Genomic DNA, 19632 nt, shown 5'->3' with positions numbered 1-19632 from the left:
CCTGTTGTAGTGGCTATACTGTCAGGTCGTGGCAACCTGTCAAAAAGTATTCTGAATTAAGTAAGAACGGTTCCATGTAAACCCATGTCGGAGGTGGATCAGATGAGAAATAGTATATCATCATGCGCAATTGTGCAGCCCAATAGTCCAACTGAAAGTTAGGACCCTTAAGCCCACCCCTGTCAAATGGCAGATATAATAGAATTAACCGAAGCCGATGGCGATGATTTTGCCAAATAAAATTGGTAATAATTTTCTTTAAGTTAAGAAAAAGACCTACAGGTACTGGTAGAGGGATATTCTGAAATAAGAAGAGGATTTTAGGGAGTACGCTCATCTTCACAATAATATGATATGGGTCGATTTGCCTAGCTATCTACAACCTCTGGCGAAGCGGATGGCACAACACAGAAGAGCACAGAAGAGGTCAAGGCCCAGCCAAAAGTGAGTTTCAACAATGAGATGGGATTCATGATAAAAAATGAAAAATGTCAATGTGATGACATCCAAAGAGGGAGCTCGCAGTTCCCAGTTTTCATGCTGATGTTAAAGTCAGAGGAGGTTTAGAGATGTGGAGTCAGTGAGTCAGGAGAGTGTTTGTGACTATTACGCACAAGCACAACTCAGCACTCAGACACCCCACCGTGTAACTTTGTGTGGTGTACAACTGAATTTCAGACCGCTCTTTAGCACCACATAGTGATTGACAAGTATTTGTAAAGGCAGACGTCATGGTTAGCTGCTTGATTTTATACACCTCTCACTGAAAACACAATTGTAGCACAGTTCTGGTGTGCCAGAGAAGACATGCAGAATGGTTTCATCTCCAAAAAGCAGGTCTCACCAATTTTTGAATTCAGATCACTGGATTCTAGGTCCACAGTGCTAACCATTACACCATGGAAGCACTACTGAATAAAAAAGGTATGACTACCAGATTGTTGCACTGTGACAGCACCATACCAGATGGAAACCAGAAAAAGAAAATGTGGGATAAAATAAGACAGATTATAGTTACTAAATGACTACAAATCACTTCAAATTTGAAAAAGGAAAGAAAATTAAAAGCAAAAAACAGAAATACATAAGAGAACAAAAGAAAAGAAAGACTAGCTCATAAGAGGGAAAAATTGATTGAAATGATCAAAAACCTCACCTTATGATAGTTCTTGTTTTAAATACAATATTTGAGTGAGCTGACTGGAATTTTCTCGATACTGTTAGATAATAATCATATATTGTTATATTTGTGTCTTTAAAAAAGATAATTCCTCAGTGGACAGTTAACTCCTGATAAACCTTTTTACAAGACAGTCATTCAAATCTGTGGTTATAACTTATAACACTTTAGTGTACTACTTAAACACTAAAGTGGGCCTCACATGAGATGTCAGTGCCAGCACCCTCTTCGTTGTAAATGTTAAATTCACCTTGAAGAGGTGATTGATCAGAAAAAAAAACGTACACTACTTTAAAATGATGGTTCCCTCTAAAAGGATAAAGTCAAGCACCCATACCCCCACTTTAGGCATCAAAAGTTACATTTTTCCTTTAACACTGAAGACTCACAGATTTTACCAGGTCTTTACACACACACACACACACACACACTCTCACATCTTTCAAGGCCAATTCTACACAGGTTGTCAGCTAGGCCCGAGTTAGGTCTGTATCTTAAAAATTATTTTAGTTGTTTATATTTTAGTTCTTATCTTATCAAACTCAGACATTAATAAAAAACATTACCATAGACATTTTCACTACTCAAACTTCACTACTACAGAGCAGTACATTTAGGTCAGGGGAACAATATCCCCAAATGATCACCTTCTGTCACCAGTTTTAGCTCACCTTTTTATATAAATAAATACATATTATTATATTATAATATATTATACATATATTTGTTTATGGGCAACATGGTGGTTATCACTTTTGCCTCACAACAAGAAGGTCCTGTGTTTAATTCCACCATCAGGCTGAGATCTTTCTGAGTGGAGTTCAAAAAGAATTTCTGTTACTACTGAGGCCCACCTGCTTTACCTTTGTGGCCCACCAGGCCCCCCCACACCACTCTTTGGGAATCACTGTGGTAGATGTTTACTATTTACACTTAGCTATCATATGACTATTTAGTATTATTTTCTCCTTTTGGCTGCTCTCTTTAGTCACAAAAGATCATCTTCCTCCATCTCACCCCATCCCTGTAACATCTGTCACACGATCCCTGTGTATATCGTCCTCCTCTACAAACATGAACCTACTCTGAGGTCTTCCTCTTTTTCTCCTGCTTGGTAGCTCCTTATCTTTGTCCATTGTATCCACTAGCCCTATTCTGGACATGTCCAAACGATCTCAGTCTCTTTAACTTTGTCTCCAAACTGGACAGTCTAAGGTGTCCAAATGAGAGACTCATTTCTAATCCTGTCCATTCTGGTCACTGCCAATGGAAATCTTAACATATTAAACTCTGTCACCTCCAACTCTGCGTCTTTTATTTTTGTTATTGCCAGTCTCCAAATCATACATCATAGTAGGTCTCACTACAACCTTATAAACCTTCCTTTTTGCTGCTATTTACAAATAACCCCACACAGTCATGTCCACCCACTCCACTTGGCCTGCATGCTTTGCCTGTTTGCTTTGGATGATTGACCTGAGACATTTAAACTACTTCACCTTCATTACCTGTACTTGTTGCAGTGTCACTGTTACCCATTTACACACATTTAGTCTGTCTTGCTTCTACTGACTTTTCATTCCTCTTCTCTTTAGAGAAAACCTCCACTTTTCCAGGCTGACTGTTCCCTACTCTCTAAACAGATCAAAATGTCATCTGCGAACAACATAAATCCACAGAGACTCCTGCCTGACCTCATCTATCAACCTGTGTATCACCTTCACAAATAGGTGGCTCCCATCTGATCCCTGATGCAATCCCACCCCTACCTTGAACCCATCTATCTCATCACCTGCACACCTGCACACCACGCTCTTGCTTTCTTTATCCATCGCATCACCCTCTCATAATCACATATTTGTATGCCACTTTTGACTTCCTCCTGCAATACGGCAGTTCTTTTCTTAGCACCCTATTGTTGTGATATTTTGATACCATGGTAGCATTTACAGGATATTGTTTTATAGTGATATTATACAGGAAAACTGTTACTCAATAAGGCCCATTTACTAGTTGTTTTTCTCTTTCTCTGTGACCCAAGAATTAATGTGTAAGAATCACAGGCTGGTACCTCAAGGTCGAAAACACCACAGAGATCACTTCCTTACTCCCATCCTCCCTTCTTTATCTCTTAGAAAAAGGCTTGTTAAAGGCCAGGTGGTTTGTTTCAGAATTCACTAATGGAAGAACTCTGTATTCTATGTCTAGGAGTGTATTTCGCTGGGATAATCATAAATTGTAGCTGAACTGATAAACTATACAAAGGATACTTCTTTGCTCAGAGGGCAGGAAGACGCTTCCTTATTTGGTCTGTACCAGTTTGAACTGAGAATCTGCTGAGACATGAACCTTTTTCCTCTATATAAACTGTTGTATGACAAATAAACTTTGAGTTGGTTTGGGAAGGCAACCTGAAGCAGTCTGTGTTTCCTTGTTCTCCCAAGCTACTCCCGACGTCGTAACTAACCTGCTGAACGGCATACCTGAGTGTTACTTTGAATAATTTTGAATCTTATAGGGTAAAGACAAAACTCTGCTTATGGGTGCCCACGCCTCGGAGGTAAACCCGATCCACGGATGACCCAGGACGGAGATTTCTTTCACCTATCATATGCTTTCTCTAGATATTCAAATAAACAGTGGAACTCCTTCTGACCTTCTTTATACCGCTTCAACACTCTCAAAGCAAACATCTATAGTGCTCTTTCTTTGCATGAAGTCATAATGCTGTTCACTGATTGTCACCTCTCCTCTTAACCTAGCTTCAACAACTCTTTCTCATATCTTCATGGTATGGCTCATGAACTTTATTTGGAAAATAGAATACAACAGAACAGAATAGAATAGCTCTTGGTTAACTCCTGCAAATTGTATATTTACATTTTATGCTGAATATATGTTGAACTGGTTATTTTGTGGCATTGCACTGTGGCAGAGTAAAAACTTATGAGATGCCCAACTAATGCCAACATGTACAGTCTGATGGACGTGTGCGCATGGATGTAGTTGTCACTTCTATTTTTAGGGCAGAATAAGAAGATGTATACAAAATAAAAGTCAAAGTAGACTCACTGACTATAAAAGCCCTGCACCAAACACAGTTCCATCTCTGCTCTGTAAAGCAGGAAGTACCAATGCATGGGTCTTTTTTTTTGGCTGATGAGCTTTTCTCACTTGTAGCTCAGTGCTTACATACTACCTTAGCCTGTGCTGCTCTGTGCATCTATTTAACTGTAAGTAAACTATTTACATTCATCTTTACCTTGATTAAACAATAGTTTACCTGATTCTTCTTATATTCATGTTCATCATCACTCCTCATGCTAAAGGCCTGCTAATTAGTCTGAGGCTAATTAGAAAAGTGAAGATCTGTAATGTTTGCTTCCATCGCATAATCACGTCATGTTCATTTATTTATTGATTATTGTTGTTTATTATTTAGTTGTGTAGCTGAGATTCTCATATTGAATTCAGCCTCCTTTGGTAGACAAAAGGCTTCTTTGTTTGTTGGTCAGCATTGCCTCACCGTTTCATATTGTGCTCATGATTTGCATCCTTTTAGTAAGCTGCTTTTTCATAGGTTGTTTATATTTTATTCTTTCTACGCCAATTTGTTTCCTTCCTTTCAGAAAGCAAACTCTGCAAACTTACAAACATAAAATGATGTCTCTCTTGGACACCCTGTAAAGACTCTTAAGCAATAAAGCTCTCCCCACAGGAACAACTGTTTGTGACTTAACGTGTCACTTCAGATGTTGCATGTTCTTTCTCAAAAGTACATGTGAAGAAAGTATGTGTGCCTGACACACTTTTGAAAGTGTGTTTTGTCTAGATTTCGTTTTGCGTATAAAAGTGAGGGGGAAATTGTTTATTTGCATTTGATGGATATTTCTTGAAATCAGGTCACTACAAAACGCAAACAACTCATCTGAGTCTTTTTGTTGGCAAGCAGAAGTGAAAGTTGATTTCCTAACTTTGAAAATAACTAAATATATCATCTCCCGTTGACTGTTTCCTGTCAGTTAGGACTCAGGTTTGCAGCAGATTTACACCCAGATTTGTACATAATTTTCTAGAAGCTTTGAAAGATTAAAACCACACCGTGGATGAATGATGAGCATGGAACAGTTTTTTTTTATCATTGTGCTACTAGCAGGAGGAACTCAAGGTAAGATTGTCCTCATAAAGAAGCCAAACATTCACATTTGTAGTGTGAATAATTTCACCTCATGTTCTATTAAATGCATCTTCTCCAGCTCTCTTTCCAGTTGATGCGACCACATGTGACCTCAGGACGAGCACATGTCCATGCTCTCCTCTTCTTGAAGGAACTGTGTATATCCAAGTAATGACTGATGCTAGTGGCCGTGAAATGAAGTGTTTGAAGGTGCTTCCCAATGAGACAAAAACTGTGTTCAGTCTGAAGAAAGAAAAAATAATGACAGACAAGGAATTTAACAACAGACTAACGTTTATAATCAAGAACGGGACACTCAAGATCACAAACCTGAAGAAGAATGATTCAGGTCAATACAGCATTGAGATCTTTAATTCAAATGGAGTCCAAGAGAAAAACATTAATTTCACCCTGGATGTTAAAGACAACAGCAAAGTTGAAAGCAAGTTATGTAAGTTACTCTTTATTGCCTAGTTTTTATGTTATTATAAAGTTAATTACAAATGTAAGCATCATGTGGCAGTAGAACTGTTAAACACAGTAAACATCACTTGTGCAACAAATGATAGAAGCTAGAATGGGGGAAAAACATATGGAAAGAAAGATGGAAATGTACAGTGAACAGAATAGAACAGAGTATATGTTGATGCAGTATTTGTCTCTCTATTGGTATTTGTGGTCATTTAGCCACACATGGGCTGCTATTCATTTTTATGATTTAATCATCTTTTATTACCCAGTAACTACCACCTAAACTCTAAAGGCACACTGAAACTTTCCACTTGGTCACTGATTATTATTAGTTGCATTAAATGAGAACATTAAGCTGTGAAGAAGAAATATTTTAGCAGATGCGGTTTTGTGACAGGAAATTTGCCCTTGTTCAGCACAAGTTTTCAGTGTGGCTTTTCTTCAGTGTGTAACACTACCAGCTCTGGTGTGGTATGGTCAGGTTTAGTGAAAGATAAAAAAAAGAATAATATTTATCTATCTACCAATTTCCTTCACAATGTGCTTCACAAAAAGAATGAAAAGAATAAAAGATAAGAACATGTGTGAATCAGAAAGTGTTAACATGCAAAGGCTATGGAAGAAACAAAGCTGAAGTTCTTAATACTTGTATGGAGGTAACTTAATGAAGTATTAAATAACATGTAATAATGTTAACTATTAGTTATATAGTAGTGAATCCTCAACCCCATAACAAGCTGACTTGTTTCATACGAGTATTAAGATCTTCCTTGTTGCAAATGCAGTTACATTTGCTTTAACATAAATTACTTCATAACTTGGTTAATAAATGGTAAACTTATAGTTAAATACTTTTAACTATTTTATTTTTTAATAAAATTATAATGTGTAAAAATATGTTAATTTTTTATGAAATTATCTGAATTGTTATTGTAAAGTAATAGTCACTTTAAAACAATGCTAATCAGCTCTGTCTAGAGCATCTATAAATATTATAGATGTTTGTAGAGCTCATGGATAGTGTCATGTGGTGTTTGTGAAGGACCCAAAGCACAGGCATTGGCTGATGTGTGAGTGAGCTTTATTGAAGGAGAATGACATACAACCAATAGCGAGGGTGGTGAGAAACAGAACTAAGAAATGAGGAAACTGCACACAGGAGGGAGACACAGCTGAACCTAATGAATCTGATGAGACAGGGAGGATGCAAACTGAATACACTGACACAGACCTTCACAATAAAACACGGGCCTTACACAGAGGGAACACACCAGCAGGGAATGACAAGACACAGAGCAGAGGGAGCACAGGATAACATGAGGTGCAACGGGGCCAAAACCTAGGACCTACAAATAGAAACTCAAAACATAGACAGCCATAACATGGAAAATAGATACTAAATAACTCCACATACTGGGCCACAGACCCAGGACTCTGACAGGTAGACCGGCAGGGAGGAGGTGGAACCTGGAGGGCAATGCAACACGTTTGAGTGTTTTCCCCCATTGTTCCAGTCTTCTTTCACCACCTCTTTATTTAGTTTAGTCACTAAAGTTACTTGATTAGTTTTAGAAAAAGATTGACGTGAAATACATCAACTCACATCCCTACATCTTAAGAAACAAGGCTTAAGGGTACCCAGTGTGTGGGGGTTGTGCCCAAACGTTTATATATTTACAGTTAGTTAACCATAATAATACCAAAGTCTTACCAAAGTTTACGCTTGAATAAATTGTAAGTACTGTACTTATAATTATCACTGTGTTCTCTTCTCTCAGCACACAGTTTTCCTTACCTGAGGCTAGTCTTTGCTGCACTGGGATCTCCCCTGATAGCAGTGTCATGCTGTGTTGTGTATCGGGAACTGAAGCATCTTAAGAAGACTTCTAACAAGGCGGCCCATGATCAAAAGAGGTTAATAAACAATTACATAATTCCAGTGAATACCATCAGTTGATGGGTAATTGTAAAAGTCTTTGTTTTGCTATAATTGTTTTTTCTTTCTTTCACAGCCTCAGGTTTGAAACAGAGAATATAAACCTTAAGTGTGAGTCTGAGCTTTAGTGAACTGACCTCTTTCATAATCAGCACTGGACACTGAACTGAGGATCAATGAAATAAAAATAAAAAGGAAATTCAAAAACAACAATCAGGAGTATGTCTGTGTAGGTTCTCAGTCATCCAGGTCATGGTAATCTAAGGAGCTTGGCTTGAAAGCAACTGGACTTCGCTGAGTTTCTTGAAGACGCTTCACCTCTCATCCGACAAACCTCTTCAGTTCTGAAACCAAATGGTGGAGTGTTTCACTTAAGAAGGTCTTTGACCCACTAATAATCATGTCCGTCATCATATGACCCAAGGTGTAAGTCATTACCATTACAACACCAAGTGTCTGCCACCTACAACCCAGTTTTTAGATCCTTTCCCAGGTTCCTCAATCCCTGCTTTGTCAAGTGATGGGTCACATAATAGTTTTAGGTAAGGGCTTAGGGTGGTTTCACTCAAAACCTCTGGTGGTAAGGACTCATGCTTTGTTTTTTTAAACACCTTGGCTCATTGTATTGTATTGTATTGTATTGTTAAATACAATTATTTTAAAGGATCATACATTTATATCTTACTTTAACACTGAGTTTAGATACTTCTTGTCTATTAATCTGCAGTCAACAAATGACTCCGCCTTACTGTGGGAAACTATTAAAGCGTACACTAGAGGGATTCTTATTTCTTACTCAACCAGTAAGCGGCAGCAAAAAGTGAGGAAGCAGAATCAGTTAATGGTAGAACTTAAAACAAAAGAAAGGACTTATGCTGACTCCCCAACCCCAGCTTTACTACAAGAGATTTCTGCAGTCAGATCAACTTTAGATAGCCTTTTTATGCAAGATGAAGAGCTTAACCTTACGTTTACTAGACAAAGATTTTATGAACATGGAAACAAACCGGGAAAATACTTGGCATGCCTTACCAAGAAAAGATCTCAAACACAATTTATTACAGTTATTTGTGATGCTCAGAATGAGCGCGTATATGATAGTAAAACTATAAATAGCATTTTTAAAGAATTTTATTGTAGACTATATACATCTGAACAATCAGTTAATGCACTGGAATTAATGGAGGATTTCTTCTCCAGGCTTAGTCTGCCTACTATAACAAATAAACAACAGACTACCCTTAATGCTCCCATTTCTAGAGAGGAAGTACTAAACGCTATAAAAACTTTAAAGAACGGCAAAGCCCCAGGACCTGATGGTTTTTGTAGTGAATTCTATAAAGAATTTAGTGAGCTGTTAATAGACCCCTTACTTAATATGTTTAATTACTCGTTCTTGCATAATAGATTACCTCAGACTCTAAGGGAAGCTAATATCTCTCTTATTTTGAAGAAGGGGAAGTGCGCAGAGTCTTGCTCCTCTTATAGACCGATAGCTCTTCTAAATGTGGACCGGAAGATACTTTCTAAAATATTAGCTACTCGACTCGAAATTCTTTTGCCTGTAATTATTAAAGAAGATCAAACAGGCTTTATAAAAGGCCGTAATTCTCGTAATAATGTCAGACGCCTTCTCAATCTAATTCAGGCTGCTCAGCAAAGGAACATAGGCGGTTTGGTGCTCTCTCTGGATGCTGAAAAGGCTTTCGACCGTATAGAATGGACCTACTTATTTTATACTTTAAATAAATTCAGTCTTGGTGATAATTTCATTAAGTGGGTAAAAATTTTGTATGATAATCCCCAGGCGTCCATCTTGTCTAATGGATTGAAATCAGATAGTTTCCCATTGTATAGAGGAACGAGGCAAGGCTGCCCACTGTCACCTCTTTTGTTTGCCATGGCTATCGAACCATTAGCCGAGGCTATAAGGACGGCATCTGATGTACGGGGTTTGCAAATCGATTATGAGCATAAGATCAGTTTATATGCAGACGATGTTTTAATATTTATTTCTGATCCAGAGACATCAGTACCGGCTTTACTTAACATTATTGATACATTTAGTCAATTTTCTGGCTATAAAGTAAATTTGACTAAGTCAGAGGCTATGCCAATTGGGAGCTTTAATTCAGTGCCAACTAGACCGTTTTCTTTCCCCTTCAAATGGTCCCCCACAGGTTTTGTATACTTAGGGATATTTATAACTCCAGAATTTAAAGAAATGTATAAAGCAAATTTTCCCCCTCTGTTCGAGAAGGTAAAGCAAGATTTGGAGAGATGGAATTCCCTACCTGTTTCTTGGCTAGGACGTATAGCTTTGATTAAGATGAATATTTTACCTCGATTGTTATATCCTGTCCAAATGATTCCGGTTATATTTTCAAATAGAGTGATGAAGGATCTGAATAGTTGGCTAAGCTCTTTTATATGGAGCAAACGTAGACCAAAACTTAAGATGGCTACACTGCAGCTCCCAGGTTCAGTAGGAGGTCTAGATTTACCAAATGTTAGAACATATCAATTGAGTACTCACATGAGTTATATTCATGACTGGGTCACAAATAATTCACACTCTATCTGGTTGGGGATTGAAACCTCTCTTTCAAAGTATCCATTAAGGGACCTATTGTTTTTTAAGAACTTTAAAGATATTAGATTGAGCTGTGATAATCCAGTCACACTTAATACACTTAAGGCCTGGCGGTCAGTATGTCGAATTGAGGGAAGGTTGAAGCTAACATCTATGTTTACTCCTATTGTGAATAATCTTGACTTTCAACCGGGGATGTTTGATATAGGTTTTAAGGAATGGAAGAACAAAGGAATTCAGAGACTGAGGGACTTATTCTCCGATAATGTAGTTATGCCATTTGACCAAATGGTTGAGAAATATTCTCTCCCCAAGCATGACTTTTTCCGTTACTTACAGATAAGGCATTATATTTTGCATAGTACTAACTTTAGTGAGAGTCATGAAGTCTCTCCTGTTGAAAAATTATTATTTTTAACAGACAAAGAGGTACCTGTGAAGATATTTTATAAGGCTTTATATTCTGTACTCTCAGGGACGTCACAGAGGCTTAAAGGCAAATGGGAAAAGGAATTAGGTATAGTAATTGATGATGAGGAGTGGGAAGATGTCTGGAGTTACGCCAAATCAATATCAGTTTGTAATCGTACCAAAGCAATACAGTTAAAAATTATACACAGAATGCACATATCTATGTTTCGCAGACATCAATATAATCCTACCCTTTCACCCATGTGCCTCAAATGTAAGACAGTAATTGGTACCCTAACTCACAGCTTCTGGTCATGTTTGAAATTGCAAGAATATTGGTCTAATGTGCTATTTGAAATGGAGAAGATTTTTGGTTGTGAATTGGAGATGGACCCTCTGTCTCTCATACTGGGCCTCCCCAGCCGGCGATTAATATCCAAGAATAATAGGAGATTGTACTGTGTTCTCACCTATGCGGCAAGGAAGAATATACTACTCCAATGGATTTATGAAAAAGTACCAACTATTAAAGGTTGGCAAAGAGTAGTGTTGGATTTAGTGCCACTGGAATATCTTACATGTATACTGCATTCAAAAACAGATCAATTCTTTAAGGTGTGGGAACCATACTTGAACTATGTGGAACCTGATGTTTCTAATATTATGTTACAAGGATTCTCTTGAGTGTTTAAACTGTAATGGAACTGAGCTGTTTTTTTATTTTTTTATTTTATTTTATTTTATTTTTTTGTGTTTAGTTATCAGTTTGTTGTTTGTTTTATGTTTGTTTGTCTGTTTGTTTATTTTTTGGTTTTGAATTGTACACTGTATTATGTTATGTAATTATGTACTATTTGTGAAAATAAAAAGTTAAAAGGGAAAAAACAAAAAAAAAAACCAAAAAAAAAACCCGGTGTGACAAAGTGAAGTAGGCTAAAAAATCTGAAAAAGCATGCCTAAAAAAAACAACAACAAAAAAACAAAACAAAACAAAAAACAAAAAAAAACAAAACACCTTGGCTCATGCAATGAAGCACACGATCAATCGTGGGTCAATGGCGCTCATAAGGGACAACTCCTACCAGGGTTTAAACACTTGGGACTCTCCACCATTTGTTTTTAGAAGTGAAGATGCCTCTTGGACCAGAGATGAAACATTTTCATGAAACTTAAAGAAGTCCAGTTGCTTTCTTTTCCAAGCTGCTTAAACATCAGGAGGTGACTGTGGAAGTTTCATATTGTATGTGTTTAATGTTGAAAAAGACTTGAAAACAATACAAATTTTATGCTTGTAGCTATGTGATCATATTTTACAGGCCACATAAGAATATAGAGTCATGTATATTATGTTGATTCAAAGTTCCTTAAAAGCAATAAAAACACTGTAAATGAATGGGAAAAGTATTTTTCAGTGAGTAAGTAGGCATTTTTAAAAAAAATATTTCACTCTAGTTAGAAATATATTAAAAGATATATCAAACCTTGTGTTCAGTGCCTCATTTAATTCATATATTACTTTGTATGAATAAAAAAAGTTTGAAAATTGTGTTTTAATTATAACTAATAGGATGGCATATTTATCAGTGTGGATTTGACATTAGGAAAACTGACAGGAAAAAATGAAGAGAAATAAAAGTACAATAGCTGGGCTCTTTGTGGGCCTGCAGTTTGTATGTTGACCATTGTCTGCGTTTCACTTCCTACATATGGTAGTGGTGTAAAATGAACATATCTCCTTGTATGGTGAGATCTCAGGGTGAAACTGAGGCTCTGTGTTGCTAAAATATTCACAAACTTCTACATTGTTTCACACGCCTATTTTCTCATGCAACTGAAGAATAATGTAACTGTTTTAATAAAGTTGACTGTAAATAATAATAATAATAATTTCATTAAGAAGAAGTGGTAATGTAACTTTATTGTTATATGTTAGTTGCTTTTTAAGGTAAAATGTAGTTCAGATCCAATTCCTACTTAGTCACATAACTCAGCTTACTGTGTAAAACAAAAGGACCTTCAGAAATACTTTCTTACTTAGGATGAGTATGACTGAATTTGTGGAAATACTATAAGCCAAAAACAGAAATATGTATTTCTGCACTTAAAAATAGATCAAACAGAATTATACTTATGATTTTGCACAAGAAATACAATTAATTCAACAAGGTAAGAAGAAGGGAGCATTTATTGTTGTGTAAACATTAAAATTAAATTAATGATCTGGACCTGTACATATGGGTAGGTGTGAGGTTTCCCTCTACTGGTTTATGGAGGTGTTGCATTTAAATTTGGATGAACTCTTGACCTGAGATGAGTCTTCTAGCAACTGTAGTTTTAATTATGTCACAGCAGGGAATTTGTCCTTTTAAGGCCGTGCGTATAATATTTGGTACATGGGTTTTGAGACCACGATATTATAAGGATGACTTTTTTCCCCAAATAAGCTGATGTATTAAATCAGACACATGCAGCGCTACTGTAAGCAATAAATAGAAAAAAATACTGCATGCAGTAAATATTATTAATTTGAAAGTCATGAATGCAAATAGATTAAAAAAATGTGAATTTAAAAAATATTTTCATAGTTCTGACTTTAGAGGGTAATGATCTATTATGTAACCCTGATACTGCTCAGTCAGTTGTGCTCGTAGATGATCTGCTCCATTTGATACTGTGGACCATCAAATATTTATTTTCCCATTTAAGATGAGATATAAACAGTTGAATTATAGAAAGGGGAGTGCTGTGTTAGTACACACTAAGTGATGGGCAAGATAGTGTTAACTTGTTACAGATCTAAAAGTAGTTTAGTGAAAGTGTGAGCAATAAGTAAAAAGTCTGCACAAGCTCTGAGGGGTTCCTTTTATTTCTACCACGTAGATTATGTGAAATATGTGCTGGTGTTCCTTTTCAGCTTTCCACATATACAGAAAGAACTGTCTTAGAGGTTTATCAGAAGCCAATTGTGACTTTTAACTCCTTGATGTACATGCCATTTAATAAAGTATGCTGACTTTGTCAGCGCACACTGAACAAGGAGGAGACATGGAAGTTGTGCTTGGACTGATGGTGATTCTACAGGGAGTGTCTCATGGTAAACTGTTTTTTTTTTTTTAAATCTCATTTTAATCATAATAATATGCTATACATCAGCAATACTTAAGCAAAAATGCATAAATTCTCACATTGTTCTCTGGGATGTTAAAGCAGCTCAAATACTTGTTCTTTATTTATTTCATTTCTTTTAATAAATTCATGTAAGTATCTACTGGCTACATCTGCAGTTTGTGTCAATTCACATTTGTTCTTTTTTACATAAACACCCTCCATACAAACTACCTTGAGGTTAAAGAAAATAGCATTTTTGCTCTGTCTAATGTGTCTTCTATAGACTTGACTTCAGTGTTTTAGCCCTAATGGCCAACAGATCTTACAGCATTTGCTTTGGAATCAACTGTGGAGGATCTGTTTGACTGTATTTCTATGGTGATCATATTGCTGGGATAACATGGGAGTACATAATGGTTGTGTGAGCTTCTATTACTCAGTGAGAATTCTAAGAGGCAAAGTTCTAAGAAGAAAGTGAAAATTCTTAAGTAAAGTTCAGAATTCTAAGAACCAGGATAGAGTCTGGGATGAAATCCAGAATTCTGATATAAAAGTGTGAATTCTGTTTGTCAACATTCCAAGAATAACATGAGAAGTCCGACACAACAATCAGTATTCTGATGAGATAGTAAGAGTTCAAAGAGCGCTACTGCAACCCCAGCAACACTCCCTGGTTGTATTAACAACAGAATCTGCTTCATTTTTCTATTATTCTCCTCTTCCTTTTCATTCATCCCTCCCGCTTGCCCTTTTTCACGGTTCTCTTCCTTCTCCCTTCTTTTACTGCGCTTGTTTTCCTACGCAGTCACCTACAACACCCTCAATCTTTACACATCTACACGGCACGATCACAAACACGCTTTTTTTGTTATTACAGGAGACTCATAGACCTGACACAGCTACAGATAAACTTCAAAAACTTGAGTTTCCTAATGTGTTCTCAGCCTGCTATAACTCTAGACAAAGGGGAGTAGCATTTTTAATACACAAAAATATTACTCTCATCTGGATTATTTCTTCGTCAGCAGCTCACTGTTGAGTGACATTTGAGACACTGAGATACACCCTATATCTGTCAGTGATCCTGCTAATGTGTGTTTGATTCTAACACTTTCCACCAAGTAAAAACTGGAGATTTAATACATCATTGTTTAAAGTTGAAGATTTTATTAAATACTTTAAAAAAGAGTGGGCTTTATATTTAGACTGTAATGACCAGCCTGGAACATCAGCCTCTGTTCTCTGGGAAGCAGGGAAAGCTCTGATGAGAGGTAAAATTATTTCTTTCTCATCACATAAAAAGAAAATAGAAAACAAACATATTCAGGAATTAGAAAAATCTTAAGAAGATGACTATGTGTCCTCCAAGGAACAGGAAATACTGAATAAAATACATAAACCAAAACTAGAATTAAATGAAATTATTAATAGAAAAAAAATTAAATTCTTAGTACAAAGACTTCACTTGCAAAATTTTGTACATGGTAACAAATCTGGTCAATTTATTGCTAACCAGTTAAAAATAAAGAAAGAAACAACAACTATAGGTGCCATTAAAGACTTATCTGGGAGCACAGTATATGACCCTGAAAGAATAAACAACACTTTTAGGGATTTTTACAAAACTTTATATTCACCAAAAAATGAAACTGATTAGTTTCTTGACAACGTAGCCCTTCTGAAATGACCAGACAGTCAAGTAACAGCAGTGGATTCACCGCTGACATCTGGTGAACTCCAGGAAGCCCTGAGAAGTATACCCAATAATAAGGCTCCAGGTTCAGATGGATTTCCAGCAGAATTCTACAAAGAATTCGGGACAATTCTGGCACCAGTATTCCACAGAATGTTGCAGGAAATCAAGGAAAATAGCAAACTACCACCAAATATGAATTCTGCCAACATTATCTCCAAAAGTTGATTCTGTTCATCTGGACGTAGTGTTTTAGGTGGGAGAAACGTTTCGTCACTCAAGCAGGTTTCCCCAATTTTACCCTACGTCCAGATGAACAGAATCAACGTTTGGAGATTTACTTACCTGGATGATTGAGCATGCATCAAGACATGTCTGCCAACATTAGTCTCCTACTAAAACCAGGCAAAGACCCTGTATTACCCACCAGCTATTGTCCAATATCCCTTATTAATGTTGACCTTAAAATAATCTGCAAATGTTTGCGTTTGACAGAGTTAACTGGAAATTTTTATTTGCAACTCTACACAAATTTGGTTTTGGAAACTCTTTCATAAACTGGTAAAAATATTCTACAATTCCCAACAGCATGTGTCAGGACAAATGACCAAACATCCGACAATTTCTGTCTCCAGAGACAGGGATGGCCACACTTCACTTCAGACCACATCAGATGGCTATTGCGATTAAAGGTATAAAATGCAAGGATGTGGAACATAAAATTAGTCTTTATGTGGATGATGTGTTGCTTTTTCTCCAAAACTCACAAACCACTCTCACTGAGGTAAATGCATTAATAAACTCTTTCTCAAAAGTTTCAGATTATTCGACAAACTGGTTAAAATCTACAGTTCTTCTGATTAATTGCTCCTTCTAGTTTCTTTAAAAGTGGGATGTTGTTTGGATTAGGTTAGTTAAATCTGCAAGATTAGTAGAGACATTAATACCTAAATATTTATATTTGTAGATTGCACTGGGATAGAAAAAGAATTATGGAAGGCTCAAATCACTAATGGGATCGAAGGGTTGCCACAATAAAAATGATGGTCTTGCCAAGAATCAATTTTTTATTTTCGATGATCCCAAGTAAACCACCACCAGACTGGTTTAGCACTCTGGAACTGTTCATTTCTAAATTCCTTTGGAAAGATAAACCCCAGCGTATTAGTTTTAAAATGCTACAAAGGGCCGAGGATAACGGAGGACTAGATCTGATATCAACACTACTTCTTAGCCAACAGCCTACAATCATCTCAGGATGGTTAAAACATACCCTCTTATGAGCCCTGGCCAGACGTAGAACAGGCACCATGCGATAATATAGAGATTTCAGACCTACCATTCATTAGCTCAAACATCAAATGACATGTAGCAACCTCAAGGACTGACATAGGGATGATGTAGAGCAGGGGTGTCAAACTCAAATACACAGTGGACCAAAATTCAAAACTGGAACAAGGTCGCGGGCTAACATTAATATTTACTGAAAAAAAATCTTCCTCCAGATTTAAGAATGAATCTCTTCTTATGGACTCAAACAAGTTTCACTGAAAAACTGAATATGGAACAAGCAAAGCTTAATACTAAACAATATATATATATTAGCTGTATAATACCAGTAGGCCAGCTCTAATAATAATTTGGTATGGCCAGAGTGTGACACCTATGATGTAGAGTTATAAAACCCGTGAGCACTACTTACCGACGAAAACAACAAAAAAAATCATCACATCAAAATGCACTCTTGTACTTGGTGTCAATCAATCAAAAGTCATTAATCACAGAAAATAAAACATTTACAGTACACAAACCCCGTGAGCTGACATCCAGGAGGGGATAATATTCCTTTATGATCTTATTAACTTCTTCTCCATCTTCTTTCTCACTTATTTCTTCTCTTTCTCTAACTTTGAACATTACTTTCTCTATGTGTGGAGCTAACCACGAGCTGCAGCATGCAGACTCCAGTTGCACTGGCAAAAAAGTATTTGGGTGGAGACCCAAACTGCAAACAACTGTACCCTCCATAATTCACCACCAGAGGGTGCAAAAGAGCAAAATCTGGACATACAGCTCAACTAAACATCAAATGCAAAAGACTGTTACATCACATATATGCTTTAAAAACCAAAGGGTGCTCTGGATCTGGTCCAGTGGACAGGGCTGTGCCAGGTGGCATTTGTGCAGGTAAAAAAGGCTGTCTGTGGGGAGCCGCTGGAATTTAGGGTCACCTGATCCAGCCCTAATTATATGCTTTAGCAAAAAGGAAAGTTTTATCTCTAATTTTAAAATTAGAGATAGACTCTTGTCTCCTGAATCCAAATTGGAATTACTATAAGACAGAGGAGCACATTACAAGCCTGATACTTGCAAACCTAAAAAATTCAGTAAACTTAAAAAGTTTTACATAGAATAGAAGAATAGAATAGCCTTTATTGTCATTGTACAGAGTACAATGAAATTAGAGTGCCAGTCCCTTGGTGCAAGTTTCAATAATAAATATAAATGTAAAATATAAAAAGTACAAAAAAACAATCGTAAGTACTTAAACAATAGTATGTACAATATATACAGGAAAGCAGCATTAATATAATGACAGTATGAATAGCAGCATAATATAATGACAGTGACTGTATGGAATAGGTTCAATTGTTTTTGTGCTTATTTTGTGCTTACATGGAAACAACTGTGGTAGTTTCTGTGTAATAAGCAGGACACAGCGCTGCAAAATGCAAAACTGCCCGTTTCTATTTAATAACATATGAATAACCTATTAAAGTTTGTATATAAGAATATCATAGAATGGAATAGAATACTGAAACTCCTACAAAATGTAAATCAAAATTTTATCCTCAATATATGTTGAACTGGTTATTTTGTGGCATTACATTCTGGCAGAGTAAAAACCTATGAGATGCCCACCCAGCTGGGTATGCCCATGTACATTCATACATCTTGGTGTTCATAGATCTAGCTGTCGATTGTATTTTTAGGGCAGAATAAGAAGAGGTATGCAAAATAAAAGTCAGCGTAGCCTCAGTGTCTATAAAAGCCCTGGACCACACACACAGTTCCATCTCTGTTCTGTAATGCAGGAAGTACCCATACACGGGTCTTTTTTTTTTCACAGATGAACTTTTCTCACTTCCAGCTGAGCACTTACATGTTACTTTCTTAGCCTGTGCTGCTATGTGCATCCATTCAAATGTAAGTAAGCTAATTACATCCTTCTTTTCCCCGACGAAACACAGATTTTCTTGATTCTTTTTTTATTCATGTTCACCATCATTCTTTGTTCTTACTGAAAACATTACAAAGTGAAGATTTGTAATGTTTGCTTCCATTGCAGAATCATGCCGTGTTTATTTATATGTTTATTTATTTTACTATATTCACAGTGACATTTCAAATCTTGTTCTGTTATTACACAGTTTTTCTATCCACAGGTGACTTACCACTGGAAATATAATTTACAGTTTTATCTGTGCTTGTTACCAAATACTTGTGAGTTGTGTAGCTGAAATTCTCATATTGAATTCAGCCTCTTTTGGTAGATAAAAGGCTCCTTTGTTTGTTGGACAGCATTGCCTCACTGTTTCATGTTGTGCTAATGATTTGCATCCTTTTAATAAGCTGCTTTTTCACAGGTTGCTTACATTTTATTCTTTCTACATCAGTTCGCTCCCTTCATTTCAGAAAGCAAACTCTGCAAACCTCCAAACATAAAATGACATCTGTCATGGACATCCTGTAAAGACTGTTATGCAATAAAGCTCTCACCACAGGAACCTCTAGACTATTTGTAACTTAACTTATCACTTCAGATGTTGCACGTTTTTTCTCAAAAGTAAACGTGAAGAAAAAATAGTGTGTGCCTGACACACATTTGAAAGTGTGTATTGTTTAGATTCAGTTTTGTGTATTTAATTACAAGAGCAAGAGGAAAATTGTTTATTCGCATTTGATGAATATTTCTTGAAATCAGGTCGCTACAACACGTAGACATGCAGTTTATTTCCTGCTGTTGTGAAAATAACCTGTCTATATCATTTACTGTTTCCTG

General features: G+C 36.5%; 1 protein-coding gene across 1 annotated transcript; it reads left to right on the top strand.

Annotated features, from left to right (window-relative positions):
• The first annotated feature begins 4634 nt into the window (after positions 1-4634).
• Positions 4635-8777, top strand: LOC146582243 (uncharacterized). The gene is made up of 4 exons (XM_085293311.1): positions 4635-5348; positions 5437-5808; positions 7607-7742; positions 7841-8777. Exons 1-4 carry the CDS (start codon positions 5291-5293, stop codon positions 7890-7892), a joined length of 618 nt encoding a protein of 205 aa, XP_085149437.1. The 5' UTR covers positions 4635-5290; the 3' UTR covers positions 7893-8777.
• Positions 8778-19632: the final 10855 nt, after the last annotated feature.

This window comes from Mchenga conophoros, linkage group LG2 (genome assembly GCF_057382185.1).
Source record: "Mchenga conophoros isolate Kocher_MC1m ecotype Shallow Benthic linkage group LG2, M_conophoros_male_GT1.1, whole genome shotgun sequence".
NCBI classification, from domain to species: Eukaryota; Metazoa; Chordata; class Actinopteri; order Cichliformes; family Cichlidae; genus Mchenga; species Mchenga conophoros.
This window is presented reverse-complemented; position numbering and strand designations above follow the sequence as displayed.

Bases quoted from the DNA above. Each gene is read 5' to 3' on its own strand.
- LOC146582243 (XM_085293311.1), top strand. From the start codon at position 5,291: ATGATGAGCATGGAACAGTTTTTTTTTATCATTGTGCTACTAGCAGGA. The intron at 5,349-5,436 runs GTAAGATTGTCC...CATCTTCTCCAG, and splicing joins ACTAGCAGGAGGAACTCAAG to CTCTCTTTCCAGTTGATGCG. The intron at 5,809-7,606 runs GTAAGTTACTCT...CTCTTCTCTCAG, and splicing joins CAAAGTTGAAAGCAAGTTAT to CACACAGTTTTCCTTACCTG.